This window comes from Cervus elaphus, chromosome 24, assembly GCF_910594005.1.
Source record: "Cervus elaphus chromosome 24, mCerEla1.1, whole genome shotgun sequence".
Lineage (NCBI taxonomy): Eukaryota > Metazoa > Chordata > Mammalia > Artiodactyla > Cervidae > Cervus > Cervus elaphus.
The window spans coordinates 69,669,310-69,690,407 of record NC_057838.1 but is presented as its reverse complement, the minus strand read 5'-3'; the positions used below and the strand labels follow the sequence as shown (position 1 = coordinate 69,690,407).

The window sequence follows — 21,098 nt, the reverse complement described above, 5'->3', positions numbered from 1 at the left end:
TTAAAACCTTTTGTTACTTTGGTAAAATAACTACTATTTCACAATGATCTATGAAGACTATGGTACATGTAGGTAAAGCTCATTCTGCTTTTTAAAAAAATTAACCCCTTATTGTCAGACTGTTGCTATCCTGATGTCCTTAAAACACAATGGTCTACTCCTAAACCAGCTAATTTAAAATGAATAAACAATGACTGTAAATCAAACAGTCAGGGCTATGGGAAATCCAAGACAGCCACTTGGCCTTTTCTGGTTCCCTGACAAATCTTTTTTTTTATTTTTAAATGGGATAAAGCCTTCCTCAGTTGCAGGGTTAATGCCCTTACAATGAAAAAAGAAAAAGGTTAAACATGTGTCTTCCACTTGGAGTATATTTTCTACAACCTCCAGTGCTCAAGGCACTTAACTGGACAAATTATTTAAGCCTTAACAGAAACTTCACAAATTTCTTAAAACCATCAATGTCACTATCATCTTCAATCATCAGGCAAGGACAACAGAACAGACTAATTACATGGGATGATTATAATTTTCATGAATTTTTGTCTGACATATTGTTGCTGTTCAGTCGCGTCCGACTCTTTGAGACCCCATGGACTGCAGCACGCCAGGAAGTCCATCACCAACTCTCAGAGCTTGCTCAAACTCATGTCCATTGAGTTGTCCTCCTGCCTTCAATCTTTCCCAGCATCAAGGTCTGACATATTACTGGCTTCTAATCTTTGTTTTCAGATATAAAGAAGCTCTTCTCTTCAAGTTACTTATGGTTTAAAACAATTTGGTAATTTACACCTGTGGGTAAAAACAACATTTTTCTCTCTTCCTTGTCTCTACAGAAATTAGACACACTTGGGTTCTGAACAGCCTTATGAGGTAAATAAAGGACTGTCTACAGAAATCTCAAAGTATTTTGGAGACCTCTAGAAGAGAAAACGGAGAAGGCAATGGCACCCCACTGTAGTACTCTTGCCTGGAAAATCCCATGGATGGAGGAGCGTGGTGGGCTAGTCCATGGGGTCGTTAAGAGTCGGACACAATTGAGCGACTTCACTTTCACTTTCCACTTTCATGCACTGGAGAAGGAAATGGCAACCCACTCCAGTGTTCTTGCCCGGAGAATCCCAGGGATGGGGGAGACTGGTGGGCTGTGGTCTATGGGGTCACACAGAGTCGGATACGACTGAGGTGACTTAGCAGCAGAAGAGAAAAATCCCCAAAATCTGACAGCAGACCTTTGGCATGGCTTTCCTGGCCTTGAGAGGCCTCTGGGAAATTTAGTTTGAAACCTATTCTGAGGAATAAGAGTCATTATAGAAAAGCTACATGTTCAATGGGCCAAACTTATTTTCAAAATAAGTTAGTCTTGACTGTCTTTAAAAAAAATGGGGGTTATGTTCCACTAGCCAAAGTAGCAATAAAAGCCTTCAAAGGCAGTTCAATGTTTCAAGATAACTTGTACCATGCACCCTACTTTTCTTGGGGTCCACTTTACAAACGCCTTTTTCAATTTCTATATTCATCAGTTTGTTTGCCTGTTCTGAAACAGCCACCTGTGAGTCAGACCTACTTCCTTTACCCTTAATAAACTGTCATTCCATTTAAAGCTTTTTAAGTTAAAAACACACATCCTTGGCAACGTTTCTACTTCTATTCATCTTTGGGCCATTTATCTTTACCCTTCTTGTTAATTTTGTTGCTTCTCAGTTCAGTTCAGTTGCTCAGTCGTGTCCGACTCTTTGCAATCCCATGGACCGCAGCACGCCAGGCCTCCCTGTCCATCACCAACTCCCAGAGTTTACTCAAACTCATGTCCATTAAGTCAATGATGCCATCCGACCGTCTCATCCTCTGCCGTCCCTTTCTCCTCCCGCCTTTAATCTTTCCCAGCATCGGGGTCTTTTCCAGTGAGTCAGTTCTTCGCATCAGGTGGCCAAAGCATTGGAATTTGAGCTTCAACATCAGTCCTTCCAATGAATATTCAGGACTGATCTCCTTTAGGATGGACTGGTTGGATCTCCTTGCAGTCCAAGGGACTCTCAAGAGTCTTCTCCACACCACAGTTCAAAAGCATCAATTCTTTGGCGCTCAGCTTTCATGATAGTCCAACTCTCACATGCGTACATGACTACTGGAAAAACCATAGCCTTGACCAGATGGACCTTTTGGCAAGGTAATGTCTCTGCTTTTTAATATGCTGCCTAGGGTGGTCATAGCTTTTCTTCCAAGGAGCAAGCGTCTTTTAATTTCATAGCTTCGGTCACCATCTGCGGTGATTTTGGAGCCCAAGAAAATGAAGCCTCTCACTGTTTCCACTGTTTCCCCATCTATTTGCCATAAAGTGATGGGACTGGATGCCGTGATACATTAAGTTAACTTTAAAAATGCCTTCCAACATTAAAAACAAATTACCAATACAGGTAACATTCTATTTCTTGATCTGGATGTATTCATTGCATAAAACCGCTACAACTAAACATTCATGAGACCTAAACTTTCCTGGAGGCGTTTACTAAACTTGAATTTTTGATTTACTACCTGTACCTTCTAGAAAGTAAGAGAACAAACACGTTACTGCCATTACTATCCTGAAACGTTTGGCCACACCAGACTCGAGGCAGTCTCTGGACCCAGCCCCAGTGTTCAGAACCACCCTCTTTCCCCAGAGTCCACAGGTTCTGAGAACAAGTCAGTTTGTCGACTATGAACATATGTTCAGCAAAGGAAAACTCAACCATCCCTGCGTTAGGTCTGCAACTGCAGACTTTCATATGAGTCAAGTTCAAGTGTTCCCATAAGCTGCCAACAAATTAAACTTCATCACCATTATAAACCATAAAAACAACCATAACCATGCTTACAAATTTTTATACACATGGGTCAATAATGAGAAATATAGGTTCCCCAAATGGAGTGCAAACCCCTCATTTTTTTACTTTCACAACTTTACTGGTGTATATAATTGGCACGTAATGAACTGCACAAACAGAAAATAGTTTTTTGAGTTCTGAGATCTGTTCGCCCATGAAACTGTCCCCACATTCAACAAAAACCTTTCCATCCCGACTTCCTGGTGTCTGTCTGGGATCAATCCTTCCGTCTCCATCCCCAGGCAAGCACTCATCTTTTCGTCTATAGATTAGTTTGCATTTTCGAGTTTTACATACATGTGATCACACAGCATTTTGTTGGTCTGGCCTCTCTGATTTGGCCTAATTGTTCAATGGCCAATGTGTGAGTATGAAATTGTTTACCTATTCACCTCTCGAAGGACATTTGGGTCATTCCCAGTTGGGGGCCCTCAGAAGGAACATCTGTATTCAGGTTTTGGGGCTGTGACATGTACTGCACTCTGGAGATATGTACTGCACTCTGGTAGGGTAGGTTCAACTTTTAAGAAAGTGTTCAAAAACAGGCTGCCTTAGCATACAGCATGCCGAGGACACGGAGAAGAGCCGTGTGTCACTAGTAGAAGAGAACCAGCCTGAGCCTGTCTGTGCATTCTCAACAGGGCAACACCACCCCCTGGGGGTGAAAGCTGGTTCTGGAGGAAGGGAAGCAAAAAAAAAAAAAACAAAAAAAAAAAAACAACTTACGCATGAAGGACAGAATACGTACAGAAACATGTACAGTATAGTTGTGGCATTACAATTTCACAAAGAGAGACTTCCCAGGTGGCCCAGTGGTTAAGAATCCAGCTGCCAACGCAGGGGACACAGGTTCAGTCCCTGGTCTGGGAAGATCCCACATGCCTCGGACTAACTGAGCCCATGCGCCTACAGTCCATGCTCCGCAACAAGAGAAGCCATGGCAATCAGAACCCCGTCATCCCAAGGAAGACCCAGCGCAGCCAGAACTAGATAAATGAATAAGCAATTTTTTAAAATGCCACAGAGGGATGCAATTAGGGTAATGGGGAATGAGAGAGCAGTAATAACGAATAAAAATGTTGAGAAACACTGCCCTCCAGGCTGCTCTGCTCCTTCTAACACTTAAAAGCAAGTCTTGAATGGGTCAAACTGAAATCCACAAGGACCGACAGGCAACAGAAAACTAGGAGGCACATGAAGCAGCAGGGAAACATGAGTGCAGATGAGAATAAAAAAAAATCAAAAAAAAAAAAAAAAAAATCAGCCAACTGATTGTGACCCAGGAATAACAGAGATGACAGCAGACAAGAGTATTACAAGAGTTATAACTAAATTCTAAATTCTCAAAAAAGTAGAAGGAAATATGAGCATAGTAAATAGAGATATAGGAGGAAAAAAGAAGTCAAACCAAACTGCCCAGAGATGAAAGACCGCTTAAGATGAAAAACCCTGGATTGGATTAACAGTATATCAAATACTAGGGGAGAAAAAAAATTAGTGAACAGAAAACATAACAATAAAAACTATACAAAATGAAAGACAAAAAAATAACTGAGCATCAGTGAATTGTGGGATAACCTCAAGCAGATGGCTCTCTATCTGTGTATAATCTCCAAGGGGGAGGAGCGAGTGGGGGAATGTGCTATGGCTGGTGATAAAACAAGTTTAAAGAAATCTAATGGTCAAAAACGTACCAAAGTTGATAAACACTATAAACGCAGAGATCCAAGAAGTTCAAAGAACCCCGAGAAAGATGTGAAGAAAACTATACTAGCATCAATTTCTCTAAAACCACTCAAAAGCATCCAGAGACAAAGAAACAACACATGGGGAAAAAACAAAGATAAAATGGTAGCAGGCTTCCCTGGCGGCTCAGCTGGTAAAGAATCCGCCTGCAACGCGGGAGACCTGGGTTTGATCCCTGGGTTGGGAACATCCCCTGGAGAAGGGAAGGACTACCCACTCCAGTGTTCTGGCCTGGAGAATTCCACGGACTGCCATGGACTGGATTATATAAATATAAAATCACATTAAAAGAATCATATATCCAAAAGCAGTGAAAAGGCAGAGACGGGAGGGTGAAACGGGTAAGCGGGTGGCCTGCCCGGCGAGGGTGAAGCTCCAGTTCAGTGGTGAATGGTGCAGTCCACACAGAGGCAGGGCTGTAACGTCACACACGTGGAACATACGGTGGTGTAAGCCAATAAACACACGTGAAAAAAGGCCAAGACTGACAAACGGTATTTTTAAATGCTGCCCATATGAAATCACCTTATCATTTTTATTTTGAAATAATTTTAAAGAAAAGTCACAAAAATAGTATAGAGTTCCTGGATAATTTTCATCCAGCTTTTCCTAAGAAAAGCCTACAGAATCATGGGGAAACCACCACAATTAAGAAATTGACAGTCATACAATATTACTAACTAAATTACAGAATTAATTTGAATTTCACTGGCTTTTCCACTGATGCCCTGTTTCTGGCCTGGGATCCAGTCCAGGAGCCACACTATATTTGGCCGTCATGTCCCCTTAGTATTCTCCAGAGTGAACCCAAGGATACAAGCGACAATACTACATGAGGACCAAGGAGAACTATCCTGACAATGCAGGAGTCCTTCAGGGTTCAAAATCCAGGCAGAGTATTTCACCATGTCAAAAGAATATGCAGAAAAAAACCCAATCATCTTCAAAGAGGCAGAAAAAACACTGGACAAAATTCAACACAATTTACATTGAAAACCTTCCACAAACCAGAAGCAAACTTCCTTAACCTGGTTCAGGACACCTACAAAAAACATACAGCTAACATCACACCTGAGGTAAAAGACTGAAGGCTTTCTCGTTAAAATCAGGCACAAGGCAGGGAATTTGCTCTGACCACTCCTATTCGACATGATGGAGATGTTAGCCAGTGAATCAAGCAAAGAAAAGAAGGAAAACCGGATTGGAAAGGAAGACATGAAACTGCCCTCATCACCACCACCGAGACTGTCCAGGCACTAAACGCTCCAGGACCAGCCAAAGAAGCTCTGTGAGCTACTCGGCCAGCTTAACAAGGCTGCAGGGTACGAGATCTACACACAGAAACCGGCGGGACTCACTGAGAGGGTGTATCAGGGGGCTGAACATGTGACAATCTCCTACTTCAGGCAAAGGCAAAGTAAAACTGCAAGATAGCACTCCACGTCCATCAGAATGGCTACAGTGTTTAAAACTTTTTTTTTTTAACAAACAAAACCAGTGACAACACCAAATCCTGGCAAAAAGGCACAGAATCTAGAATGTATTGCCTCTGGGAACATAGAATAGTACAGCCAGTGCTCTGAAAATAATTAAACACACACACTACCTCAAGACCCAGCAACCTCACTCCTGGCCATTTATCCCAGAGAGATGAACACATCTCTCTGATGAACACATCTCACACAAAGCTTGAACACAAATGTACACAGAAGGTTTACTCATAAGAGCCCCCAAACTGCAAACAACCAAGGTGTCCTTAAGCTTCAGAACAGTCAACAAACTGTGGTAACAGGTACATGGAAAACTGCTGCTGCTGCTAAATTGCTTCAGTTGTGTCTGACTCTGTGCGACCCCATAGACGGCAGCCCACCAAGCTCCCCCGTCCCTGAGATTCTCCAGGCAAGAACACTGGAGTGGGCTGCCATTTCTTTCTCCAATGCATGAAAGTGAAAAGTGAAAGTGAAGTCACTCAGTCGTGTCCGACTCTTAGCGAACCCATGGACTGCAGCCTACCAGGCTCCTCTGTCCATGGGATTCTCCAGGCAAGAGTGCTGGAGTGGGGTGCCATTGCCTTCTCCGGCGTGGAAAACTGCTGAGCAGTGAAAAAGCACGACCCACAGACACACAGCAACAAACAGAAGAGTTACACAGAGTGAAAAGGCCAATCCGCACAAAGTCTATATACACGGCTTGTTGCTGTAGATCCTTTACGGTCCCAGTGATACAGTGTTTTTGAAATAACAAGATACACAAAGGGAGAAGAGACTAGTGGTTCCCAGCAGCTGGGGGAGGAGTGGGCAAGAGGGGGCTACGGATATCAGAGGACGTGTGAGTGAGTCCTGTGACGGAGCTGCCGTGTCGCCATCATTTGCACACGTGACAGAATCACACAGCACACACACAATCAGCAAACGCAGAGCGGGGACAACCTGCATTAAGGCCGATGTCCAGTTCCTGGTCATGATAAAGGACAGCAGTCTTGCACAATGCATTCCGTAAAGGTAAGCACTGGGAGAAACGGACTGGGTGAAGGGTAAATTACCTTAAAGCAAGCAATGTCATCATGACGCTTGTCATACTGCATACATACTAAATTTTAGGAGATAACCCTGAGGCTGAAATAAGAAATCTGCACAAAACACCAGCATCTGCTGAAGTTCAACTAAAACTGATGTTCAAAGGCAAAAACTAAGACACAATGGGATATATTTTATTTTCATCTTGTTTATAGCTCCTATATCTCCTTTCACAAGTGTGAATTTCTTTTACATATGAAGTTAACAAAATATAGATTATGAAGAAAAATCCCAGAAATAGGAAGTATGTACAGAAAAATGTTAACTTTCATACCACTGTAAAAATAATATGTAAAAAAATCAACTATATTTCTACCTACAAACAACAAATAATCAGGAGTCAAAATTTCTAAAAATACCACTTACGATAATACCAAAGAATTTTAAATACTTATGGATATATTTTTACAAACCATCAAAAAATAACAAGGATAAGTTGAGAAACCATCAGAAGCTTTTTGTAAAATTTGTCCGCACTCTATGCACTGACCATGACAACACAAAACGTTGGTGAGAGAATTAAGAATCAAAGGAATGGGGAGATATTCCACAATTGGGGATCTGAAAGTCCAGTACTGTCACAAATCTGAATTCTCCCTGAAACTGATTTAAGGGTTTACTGTAACCCCAATCATACACAAGCCTTTTGCTGAAGCTAAAAAGCTGATTCTAAAATTCATGAGCCGACGTGAAGGACCCAGAGGAGCCAAACGGCCTCAGAAGAGAACAAGCTGGGGGACGAACACTGCCGGGCTTCAAGCCTGAGACGAAGCTCAGTGCAGACGACAACTTAACATGTGCATGAAGAGAGGATTCAAAAACAGACCCACACGGAAAACGGTTCATTGATTTTTCCCACCTTTTCATACCGTGGCAAAATATACATACAATTTACTACCTTAACCAGCTTTTTACACAAAAGAAGTTTATTTTTTGGCTGTGTTGGGTCTTAGTTGCAGCGACGGGGCTTCTCTAGTTGTGGCATGGGGTCTGGAGCACCCAGGCTCAGCAGCTGTGGCGCATGGGCTGAGCGGACCCACGGCCAGCGGGGTCCCAGCTCCCCCACCAGAAATTGAGTCCGCGCCCCCTGCATTTGAAGGTGGATTCTTAACCACCCAACCAGAGAAGTCCCGTGTTGCATGTATCAATAGTTCATGTCTTTTTAATGCTGAGGAGTACTTCCTCATACGCATATACCAAGATTTGTTTATCCATGCACCACCTACTGACATTTGGTAGGTATCCAGACTTTTGCACTCCAATCCCCTATAATGAGATCAAACTGCCAACATTCATTGGATCACATAAAAAGGAAAGGAATTTCAGAAAAACATCTCTTTCTGCTTCATTGACTATGCTAAAGCCTTTGACTATGTGGATTACAACACTGTGGAAAATTCCTGAAGAGATGAGAATACCAGACCACCTTCCCTGTCTCCTGAGAAACCTGTATACAGGTCAAGAAGCAGAATTGATGCTTTCGTATTGTGGTGCTGGAGAAGACTCTTGAGAGTCCCTTGGACTGCAAGGAGATCCAACCAGTCAATCCTAAAGGAAGTCAATTCTGAATACTCATTGGAAGGACTGATGCTGAAGCTCAAACACTTTGGCCACTTGATGCAAAGATCCAACTCACTGGAAAAGATGCTGAAGCTGGGAAAGATTCAGAGCAAGAGGAGAATGGGGTGACAGGATGAGATAGTTGGATAGCATCACCAACTGAATTTGAACGAACTCTAGGAGATAGTGAAGGACAAGGAAGCCTGGCCCGCTGTAGTTCAAGGGATCACAAAGTGTCAGCCACGACTTAACAACTAAACAACAAGAAGAAGCAACAGTTATTAATAGAATCAGACATGGAACAATGGACCAGTTAAAAATTTGGGAAGGAGTACAAGTCTGCTTATTTAACTTTTATGTGGAATACATCATTCGAAATGCCAGGCTGAACGAATCACAAGCTGCAATCGAGATTGCTGAGAGAGATACCAACAACCTCAGATATGCAGATGATACCACTCAAATGGCAGAAAATGGAAGAAGAACCAAAGAGCCTCTTAATGAGGGTGAAAGTGGAACATGAAAAAGCTGGTTTAAAATTCACCATCCAAAAAACTAACTAAGATCATGGCATCCGGTCCCATCACTTCACGGCAAACATTAACAAAAGGGGAAAAAGTGGAAACAGTGACAGATTTTATTTTCTTGGGCTCCAAAATCACTGTGGATGGTGACCACAGCCACAAAATTAAAAAATGGTTCCTCTTGGAAAGAAAGCTATGACAAACCTTGAAAGCGTATTAAAAAGCAGAGACATTACTTTGTCAACAAAGGTCCATATAGTCAAAGCTATGGTTTTTCCAGTAGTCATGTACAGATGTGAGAACTGGACCATAAAGAAAGCTGAGTGCCAAAAAAAAAAAAGAAAAAAAAAAAAAAAAGAAAGCTGAGTGCCAAAGAACTGATACTTACAAATTGTGGTGCTGGAGAAGACTCTTGAGAGTCCCTTGGACTGTAAGGAGATCAAACCAGTCAATCCTAAAGGACATCAACCCTGAATATTCATTGGAAGGACTGATGGTGAAACTGAAGCTCCAATACTTTGATGCCAAGCTCCAAAACCTGATACCAAGAGACAACTCACTGGAAAAGACCTTGATGTTGGCAAAGATTGAGGGTAGGAGGAGAAAGGGGTGACAGAGGATGAGATGGTTGGATGGCATCATCAACTCAATGGACATGAATTTAAGCAAACTTCGGGAGATAGTGGAGGACAGAGGAGCCTGGTGTTCTTCAGTCCATGGGGTTGCAGAGAGTCAGACATGACTGAGCACCTGAACAAGGTATTGAGAGATTAGCTGTCAAAAAAGGATGCTGTGAACATTTTTCTGTAAGTCTATTGCAGGCATGAGTTTACATTTCCCTTGGGGAAATATCTAGGAGGGCAGTGCCTGAATCATATGACAGGTTCATGCCAAACTCTAAGGGAGTGCCAGGCTGTTTTCCAAAGTGGTGGCCACCTCACACGCCCACTGGTGCTTTGGAGTCCCAGTCGCCCCACGTTTCCGCCATCACTGGGTATGGGCAGCCTCTCCGATGCCAGGCACAACAGTGAGTGTATCGTCACGTCTCACTGTGGCTACACTTTCCTCTCCCCGGTGACTGAGGAGGTGTTGGGCACTCACGTGCTTATTTTGCCAACTGTACGTCTTTTGTTGGTGAAGTGTCTTTCAACTGTTTGATGCATTTTTGGGGAATTGGGTTTTCTTACTGAGCTTTAGGAAGTTTCTTTATGTACTAGAGTTAAGACTTTTAACTGGTATATGTTTTACAAAATTCTGCTTCTGGTCTGTGGTTTGACTTCTCATTTTCTTAACAGTGTCTCAAAGAGCACAACTGGGGTGGGTTGGGGCTGGGTACTGAGGCTCGGGAGGTCAGACCTGGGGACAGGACTGGGGTTGCTATGGGAAGCCAGCATGAGGTGCTACGGTGTGCCCTGCCACATCTGAGGGGGCCTGGGAGGAAGCCTGGGCCCGCCAGAGAGGCGAGGCACCGATGGGGGGGGAGGGCTGTCACGGCCGTCTGCAGTCTCCAGCAGCAGGGCGCCACCCACCTGCACTCCACGGGCAGGCGCAGGCTGCCATCATAGATTCCAGAGGCCCCCACCGCCAAGGGTCCTGGGAGTGGGTGCAGGTCACCACCCCACCGTCTGGGAGCCCGCACGGCCTGCCACTGCCCAGGGTCCTGGGCCAACGTCCCCAGGGAAGTGCATGGCCTGCTGCTGCTTCCGAGGGCCCCACAGTCCAGTGCCAACCCCTGCCCCTGCTCCCCAGGACTGCACAGGGAGGGTGCGCAACCCGCCACCACAGCGGGAGAGGGCCCCACGGCTGGGAGCCGTGTTCCTGGGAACCTGCACACCCCGCCCAAGAGCTAAGAGCCAGCACACGCTAAGCCAAAGGCGGCCAGCATCCAAACCAAAAACAGACCTCACAGCAAAAGACATTAAACCCACACACGCTACCCAGGGACACTCCCTCCAAGACCACAGTAGGTTAACTGTTCCTCCCAAACTCACAGACTAGGAGAAATATGAGCAAAACGAAGAAGGAAAGGAACCACTCTCAAGTAGAAGACCAAGAGAATCACCCTGCAGGAACTATAAAACAGACCTCTTCAGTCTAACAGACACTGATTTCAAAAAAGGAGATAAGGAAACTGATGAAGGAATTACAAAAGACTATCAACAGATAAGCAGATTAGTGTAGAAAGGAACTAGGATCTATAAGGAGGAGCCAAGAAAAATTAGAAAATTCATTTACTGAGACAGAAACCGCGCTCAAGGCAATAAACAGCAGAATGAATAACGCATCACAAAGAGCAAGTGACCTGGAAGACAGACTAGTGGGAACTACCCAATCAAAACAGCACACAGAAAGTCAAATGGGAAAAAAAAAAGCAATGTAAGAGACCTATTGAATAATAAAAAGTGGGCCAATCTATGCATAATAGGGGCTCCAAAAGGAGAAGAGAGAGAAAAGGGGATTGAAATGTATCTGAAGAATTTATGGCTGAAAATTTCTGAAAGCTAAAGAAGGAAACAGGTATCCAGGAATAGGAAGATAAACCCAAACAAACCTACCCCAAGACATAATAAAAGTGACCGAAGTGAAAGGTAAGGGGAGGATTCGAAAGGTAGAAAAACAGTTCTTTACAAGGGAACCCCCATGGGGCTATCTGATTTCTCCACAGAAGCACTGCAGGCAAGAAGGGAGTGGCAAAACAGACTCAAAGCCTTGAAAGAGAAAAACCTGCAATGGAGAATAATCTATCCAGCAAGATTATCATTTGGAATAGGAGAAATAAAGAATTTCTTAGACAAGCAGAAACCAAAAGAATACAGCAATACTAAACCATCCTAAAAGAAGTATTAAAAGGTCTTCTCCAAATAGAAAAGCAGCAGGAAGAAATAGGAAGGAGGAAATCACAAAAGGAAAATAAACCATTTAAATTAGCCAGTATATGGATTAAAAAAAAAAGAAACCTATTTGTGAAAGCAATGATAAACACAAGGAACAGCAAAAGGAAAAACTTGAAGATGTAAAAACAGACATCCAAATCTTAAAATGTGAGGAATGAAAGTAAGAAAATGCACTTTTTTTAAAGAATGTGTTTGAATTTATATGGCTATCAGTATAAAGCACGCAGATAAAGGAAGGGGCTGACACAGTAGACAAACAGCAACCACAAAGCAAAAACGTAGGACAGAATCACAAAAACCGCAAGAGAACATGAGCATGATATAAAAGGAAATCATCACACCAGGAGAAAAAGAAAGAATCAACTGCAAAAAAAAAAATAAAAAAATAAAAAATAAAAAAAAAGAATCAACTGCAAAACAAGGTTTGAAATGGCAATACACATGTATCAATAATTACCTTAAATGTTAACGGACTGGATGCTTCATTCACAAGATACAGAGTGGCAGACTGCATAAAAAACAAAAGCCTGATATGCTGCCAACAAGAGGCCCACCTCAGGGAAAAGGGCACAACCAGGCTGAGAGGGAGAGGGCGGCGGGCACGGGCCGCCTGGGGGTTTCTCCTGTCACAGAGGAACTGCCACAGAAAGGCCATCTTAGAAGTCAGTTTTGCAAAGATAAAGGACAAGCTTCCAACAGCCGGAAAACCGGGACAACCATTGCAGGGGTGGTCTATGAGGATGGCATAGTTTTTGGAGGACATACAAGGCGATTAAAGGGACGGTTGTTGTTGACAAGAACTGTCAAAAATACACTTCACATCTCCTAACAGTTACTGCCGTGGTCCGGGACAGCTGTGGGCACGGACAAGACGACCTAGCTCACCTCCTCCATCCTGGAGCTCCACTCCCCTTGCACGGGCTGCGTGGCGGCCAATCAGAGGTGGCCGCAGACAGATGCTTTCCGGGCAGCAAGGTTACACTGGCAGCTCTAGCATTGGGGGAGATGTTACTGGACCTCACCTCTGCAGCCTGTGTTCTCATGGTCAGCCGTTGAGTTGCCTTATATCACCGTGGGTTCCGGCTCCTTGAGCGCCATGGCCATATTTGAAGGTAAATTTAGGACAGATATGGAGGAGGAGGAAGCCAAGAAGCTGGTGAGTGAAGCCAGAGCAGCTGGCACCCTCAGTGACTTGGGTTCTGGAAGTAACATCGATCTCTCTGTCATCAGCAAGAGCAAGCTGGACTCTCTCCACCAGTATTTGGCGCCCAAAAAGAAGCGGGGCAGGTGTGGCCAGTACGGGTGTGAGAAAGGACCACTACAGGCCTGCAGTGCCCTGGAAACTGAGGCACTGCAAGAAACAGTCCCAACAGCGGACACTTCCTGAACGGGGCTGGCGGGGGCTGGTCTCGGCTCGAGGAGGCTGGGGGCAACCGAGCCTATAAGACGTCCGGCCAGTCTCTGCTGAGGAAACCCAATAAAAAACGACAACCCGAAGAAAGAAAAGAAAACGAGGGATGGCAAAGTTATTTCATGTGAATGGAAATGACCAAAAAGGGAGCTGCAGTACTCAGACAAAATGGACTGTGAAACAGAGGATAAAGAAAGTTAAAGGACACTGTATAACGATAAAAAATCAATACACTCATCAACACGTATGCACCTGCTAGCAGGGCAGGCTTCCCAGGTGGCGTAGTGGTAAAGAACCCGCCTGCCGAGGCAGGAGATGGAAGAGACACGGCTTCAATCCCAGGTCAGGAAGATGCCCTGGAGAAGGAAATGGCAACCCACTCCACTATTCTTGCCTAGAGAATCCCAAGGACCGAGGAGCCTGGAAAGCTACAGTCCATGGGGTCGCAGAGTCGGACACCAGTGAAGCAACTCAGCACACACACGTTGGAACACCCAAATATCTAAAACAAACACTAACAGATACATAGGAATACAATAATAGTAGGAAATTTTAACACCTCACTCACATCAAGGGACAGATCTTCCAGACAGAGAATCAATAAGGCAACAGAGGTCCTAAACGACACAACAGAGGAATTAGACTTAACTGACATTTTCATGGCACTACATCCAAAAAAACAGAATTCAAGTACACATGGAACATTCTCTAGAACTGGTCACATCCTAGGGCACAAAACTAATGCTATGGACAATTACATGCCCACAAATTCGACAACCTCAAGTTCAAAAGTATAGAAATTATTTCAAGCCTCTTTTCTGACCACAACGACATGAAACTAGAAATCAACCAAAGGAAAAGAAATGAAGAAAAAACAATTACATGGAGACTAAACAACATGCTACTGGAAAACAAATGGGTCAAAGAGGAAATCATAAAGGAAATTACAAAATAGCTGAGACAAACGACAAGGGAAATAAAACCATACAAAATCTATGGGACATAGCAAAAACAGTGCTTAGAGCAAAGTTCACAGCAATTCAGGCCTTGCTCTCAAAACAAGAAAAGTCTCAGGTAAACAATCTAACCTAAAAGAATTAGAAAAAGAAGAACCAAAAAAACCTAAAGTCAGCAGAAGATAGAAAATAATAAAGACCAGGGAGGAAATAAAGCAGAATCTAAAGAAACAATAGGGAAAAAGTCAATAAAACCAAGAGCTGGTTCTCTGAAAGGATATATAAAATAGAGAAACCTCTGGTCAGGCTCATCAAGAAGAAAAGAGAAAAAATCCAAATAAACACAATAAGGAATGAAAAATGAGAAATTTCAACTGACACTGCAGAAATAAAAGGGAAAAAAAACCCAAGAGAATGCTATGGACAATTACATGTCCACAAATTTGAATGGACAATTTTCTAGAAACATCAAAACTAAATTAAAAAATAGATCACCAAAACTAAATCAAGAAATAGACAATATGAACAGATCAATGATCAGAACTGAAATAAAATCTATAAAAACAAACAAAAACTTCCTACAAACAAAGGTCCAGGAACAGATGGCTTCACAGGTAAATTCTGCTGCCAAACATGCAAAGAAGAACTTATACCAATTCTTCTCTCTCCTCTAAAGATTGAAGAGGGAACACTCCAAAGACATTCTATGAAGCCCCCATCACCCAGATAACAAACCACCACCAAGAAAAGAAAATTACAGACCAGTATCTTTGACGAATATAGACACAAAAACCTACCTAAAGAGACAAAACACCTATACTCGGAAAACTATAAGACACTCAGGAAAGAAATCAAGGATGACATAAGCAGATGGAGAGATACACCATTTTGTGGAACTGGAAGAATCAATATTACAAAAATGAGTATACTCCCCAAAGCAATCTACAAATTCGATGCAATCTCTATCAAACTACCAATGGCATTTTTCACAGAATTAGAACAATAAATTTTGCAATTTGTAAGGAAATGCAAAAGACCCCGAATGGCTAGAGGACTCTTAAGAAAGAAAAATGGAGGTGGAGGAATCAAGCTTCTAGACTTCAGACTTTTTTTTTTTTTTTAAGACTTCAGATTATACTACAAAGTTACAGTAATCAAAACAATATGGTACTGGCACAAAAACAAAAATATATATTAATGGAATAGGATAGAAAGTCCAGAGAAAAACTCACACTTATGGTCACCTAATTTATGACAAAGGAGGCAAGAATATATACCATGGAGAAAAGACAGCCTTTTCAATAAGTGGTACTGGGAAAACTGGACAGCTACATGTAAAAGAATGAAACCAGGACACTTCCTAATACCATACACAAAAATAAACTCAAATGGATTAAAAACGTAAATGTAAGACTGGATACTACAAAACTCTTTTAGGAAAACACAGGAAAAACACTCTTTGATATAAATCACAGCAAGATTTTTTCTGACCTACTCCCTAGAGTGATAAAAACAAAAATGAAGAAATGGGATCAAATTAAACTTGAAAGTGTCTGCAGAGTAAAGGAAATCATAAAGACAAAAAGACCACCCTTAGAATGGAAGAGAGTATTTGCAAATAAAACAACTGACGGATTACTCTCCAAAATACACAAGCAGCTCAAACAGCTCAGTATAAAAAAATCAAACAACCCAATAAAACAATGAGTGGAAACCTAAGCAGACATTTCTCTAAAGAAGACGTACAGAGAGCCAAGAAACCCATGAAAAGATGCTCAACATCAGTAATTATTAGAGAGATGCAGATCCACAGAAATCTAGAGAGATGCAAGACTACAATGAGGTACCACTCCACATCAGTCAGAATGACCATCATCAAAAACTCCACAAAAAAAAATAAAAGCTGGAGAGGATGTGGAGGAAAAGGAACCCTCTTACACTGTTGGTAGGAATGTAGACAGACACAGCCACTTTAGAGAACAGCATGGCGGGCCCTTAGAAAACTAAACAGTAATACCATGTGACCCAGCAATCCCACTCGTGGGCGTACACCCTGAGAAAATCTTAACTCAAAAAGACACACGTACCCCAGTGTTCACTGCAGCACTATTTACAACAGCCAGGACATGGAAGCAACCTGGACGTCCATCAGTGGAGCAATGGAGAAGGAAAATGTGGTACATATACACAATGGAATACTACTCAGCCACAAAAAGCAATGAAATTGGGTCATGTGTGGTGATGTGGAGGGATCCAGAGGCTGTGATACAGCGTGCAGGAAGTCAGAAGGAGAAAAACAAACATCATGTATTAATAATGCATAGATTAATATACAGAGTCTAGAAAAATGGTACAGGCGAACCTATTTGCGGGGCAGGGACAGAGACGAAGACGAGGAGGATGGACGCGTGGACAGAGGGGACAGGAGAGCGACACACACTGGGGGGTCAGCGCCTCCCGGAAAACGGCGAGCGGGAGCCGCTCAACAGCACGGGCAGCTCAGCCGGGCTCTGTGACGACCCGGGGCGGGGAGTGAGGTCCACGAGGGAGGGGACATAGTACACCTGGGGCTGGTCCGCACACCACCCAGCAGAAACTGAGCCAGCACCGTAAAGGGTTATACTCCTTAAAAACACATGCGGGAAGCCCAAACCACTTAATCTCTTACCTTAGAAGTGTCATGAAAACTTAGACTGTAGAAACAGAATACGTATCTTGGGCATTAGAAAGCATGTGAAACAGAAGAAATAAAACATGGAGGGTTGTAAATTTGGCAAGTGATACATTTCTTAGGGCTTCCCTGAGAGCTCAGTTGGTAAAGAATCCGCCTGCAATGCAGGAGACCCCGGTTCGATTCCTGGGTCAGGAAGATCCTCTGGAGAAGGGATACGCTACCCATTTCAGCATCCTTGGGCTTCCCCTGTGGCTCAGCTAGTAAAGAATCTGTCTGCAATGTGGGAGACCTGGGTTTGATCCCTGGGTCGGGAAGATCCCCTGGAGAAGGGAGAGGCTACCCACTCTAGTACTCTGGCCTGGAGAATTCCATGGACTGTATAGTCCACGGGGTTGCAAAGAGTCAGACACGGCTGAGTGACTTTCACTTTCAGGCTGCATCATTCTGTTTTAAACCACCACCATAGTTTCTTCTGTTGCTACATTTCTTTTGGGCTCCTCTCGTAGCTCAGTCGGTAAATGCAATGCAGAAGACCCAGGTTTGATTCCTGGGTTAGGAAGATCCCCTGGAGAAGGAAATGGCAAACCACTCCGGTATTCTTGCCTGGAGAATCCCATGAACAGAAGAGCCTGGCAGGCTACAGTCCACGGTGTTCCAAGAGTCGGACACGACTTAGCGACTAAACCACCACCACATTTCTCATGCATAGCTTGGAAATTATCTTGTCTTATCCCAATAAACAGTGTCTCTATTACTACTACCAAAAAAAGAAAAGTGGGCAGAAGACCTTAATAGACATTTCTTCAGGGAAGACATACAGATGGCCAAGAGGCAGATGAGAAGATGCTCAACAATCACTAATTACTAGAGAAATGCAAATCAAAAGTACAACGAGGTACCACCTCACCGGTCAGAATGTGTGTGTGTGTGTGCTTGTGCTCAATCATGTCTGAGTCTTTGCAACTCTTTGGACTGCAGCTCACCAGGCTCCTCTGTCCATGGGGTTTTCCAAGCAAGAACACTGGACTGGGTTGCCATTTCCTCCTCCAGGGGATCTTTCCTACCCAGGGATTGAACCTGTGTCTCCTGCACTGAAGGCAGACTCTTTACCCGCTGAGCCATCAGGGAAGACCACTGCGCAGAACAGCCTCATCAAATAGTCTAGTAACAATAAATCCTGGAGAGGGTGTGGAGGAAGAGGACTCTCCTACACTGTTGGTGGGACTGCAAATTGGTGCAGCCACTACGGGAAATGGTAGGGAGGGTCCTCAGAAAACTAAAAATAGAACTACCATATGAGCTAGCAAGCGCACACTTGGGAATACACCTCAACAGAACTGTAATTCAGAAAGATCCACGCGCCACATGTCCACGGCAGCACTGCTCACAACAGCCACGATGTGGAAACAGCATAAATGGCCGCCCACAGATGAATGGACAGAGAAGACGGGGTCACATACACACAACGGAATACTAGTCAGCCATGAAAATGAAGTAATGCCGTTTACAACAACATGGATGCAACTGCAGATTATCATACTAAGTCGGCCAGAAAGTGAAAGACAAACACCATGATATCACGTATAGGTGGACTCTAAAACAGGACACAAATGAACCTCTCTATGAAAGGGAAACAGAATCGTGGACACAGAGAACACAGGCGTGGTTGCCGAAGCGGAGGGGTTGGGGGAGGGGGAGGGTGGGAGGCTGGGGTTAGCAGACGGAAGCTGAAAACATAGGATGGATAAACCACAAGGTCCTCATGTATAACACAGGGAGACAGATGATATCCTGTGGTAAATCATACTGAAAAAACTATTTTAAAAGCATGTCTGTATGTGTGTAACTGAGTCACTCCGCTGTATAGCAGACTGGCACAATGCTGTAAATCAACTATATTTCAGTTAAAAACAAAGAGAGAGAGACCTCGTTGACAAAGCAGGCTGACTCACACACACAGAAAACAATCCTATGGTTACCAGAGGGGAAAGGAGGGAGGAGAGATAAATTAGGAGGTTGAGATTAACACATACCTACTATATACAAAATAACCACCGACCTACCTACAATATAGCCCCGGGGACTACACTCAGTATTTTGTAACAAGTTATGAGGGAAAAGGCTCTTTAAAAGTGTATTATATTGCTGTCAGTCTGTCCTCACTCAAGCCCTCCGGGGTTCCCACAGGCAAAGGACACTGCCCCCGCTAAGGGCTGAGGGCCCTGAGGGAGGGGCCCTGCGGTCCACACAGGCGCCTCCAACCTGAGGTCTGGCCCCTGATCCTCCCTGCTGCCTAACAAGTGAAGTTACAGAAATCGCGGGTGAGCCTTCAGAGACACTGACAGCAATCTGCCACTGCATGCAGTCAAGTGTGTGACTCATGGGCTGGGATTTTACAGGTTTTGCTCTGCTTTCTATTTCATTTTTCTAATTGCTCATTTTTATTGTATTTTACAGTCAGTCGGCAACAGTGTGGAAATGTTAAATGTTAAATGTAAAGATACATTCAGAAGCAATGAACTAGATAGCTTATGATTAAAGAGCAGTTGGAATGATCTTTTTTTTTTTTTTTTCTTTCTCTTTTTTTCTGGAATGATCTTTTAAGCAAAATATGCCAACAGCACTGTTTTTCTGATTAATGAACACTGCTTCTACTACTAAATATCAAAGCATTTCCAGGGCTTCCCTGGTGCTCCGCTGGGTAAGAATCTGACCTGCAATGCACAGTTTGATCCCTGGCCTGTGCTCCACAACGCAGAGAAGCTGCCGCAGTGAGAAGCCTGCACGCTGCGATCAGGGAGGAGTCCCCGGTCTCCGGGACTGGAGAAAAGCCTGCGTGCGGCAACAAAGAGCCGGCGCAACCAAGAAGACACGAACAAAAAAGTGTTTAAAAAAATAGATACCGAAGCGTCACCCTGCAAATGGAAAGCTGTAATGCTAAAGAGAACCCTACATACCTTCTTCGGTGAAGAATTTTTCTACAGGTCCCACAAACTGATTAATTTCCTTAAGTTCATCTTGGCTAACTTCTGGAAACGGGAAAACTTCTTTCTGAAAATGATGAACACAGTAAAGATGTAACTGTGGGCAACCTTCCACAGCGGTCATCTCAGTCAACAGGGAAGGGAATGGACGCGCCAGTGTCCGCATCGGCTGGCCGAGCCTTCCAGGCCGAAGGAACTGGACAGAAAACTTCAGCAGGAGCGCGGGACACGAGAACTGCGTCAGACTCCACCACCTTGGTCCAGCCTCCTCCCTGACCCAGATTATCCCCGATCCTGATCAGCTTTCCTTACTAAGAAGTGACGAGGACTCCTATGAAACAGGGAGCCTGGGCTAAGGCTTCCAGCTCCAGCACGGTCCCTGCTGTGCAGGGCGTTCTTAGACAGACCCCTTCCCCTGTTCCCAGGGCCACTTTCTCACCCAGAAAACGCAGGCGGTCTCTGTGAGGACCAGGGAAGATAATGGACAAGATGGCGCTTCATCAAAGCTCACCTTAGTTATGTCGTGAGCTTAAAGATGCTGCTGCTGACAAGACCATACTGTGGTCGCAAGGTCTGACTTCTTGGTGGGCTGCTGCGCAGCTGCGTGCTCTAGGACCCGCCCCTCCGTCCGAGGACCCCTGACCCCTGCTACCTGGGCTGAGCATGCCAGGAGGCAGGGCCACCAAAGGAGGCCCCGCTGAGGAGCCTCACCAGCCTGAATGCAGCCCAGACTCTGATGCTGTGGAGCGCGGCATCAGTTTCTCCCGTTACAGGTGACGCCTCAGTGGGCCGCTGTGCGGCTCAAATGAGATGACGTGTCCTGAACATGCAGTGACTGACCAGGGAGCAGCCGGGGCTTCCACCCGAGCCTGGATTCCCCACGAGGCCTCTGCTCTATGTCGCCTA

General features: G+C 44.1%; 1 protein-coding gene across 2 annotated transcripts in view; it reads right to left on the bottom strand.

Annotated features, from left to right (window-relative positions):
- The window catches only part of ACAD9 (acyl-CoA dehydrogenase family member 9), a 48,783-nt gene that overhangs the window by 23,321 nt on the left and 4,364 nt on the right, over positions 1-21,098 (bottom strand). Inside the window, exon 2 of one of the 2 annotated variants that reach the window (XM_043886234.1) lies at positions 20,166-20,259. The exons of the other annotated variant lie outside the window; for it this stretch is intronic. Within the exon in view, the coding sequence (XP_043742169.1) occupies positions 20,166-20,259 (94 nt within the window). The remainder of the gene's footprint in view (positions 1-20,165; positions 20,260-21,098) is intronic. 2 annotated transcript variants of the gene reach the window in all.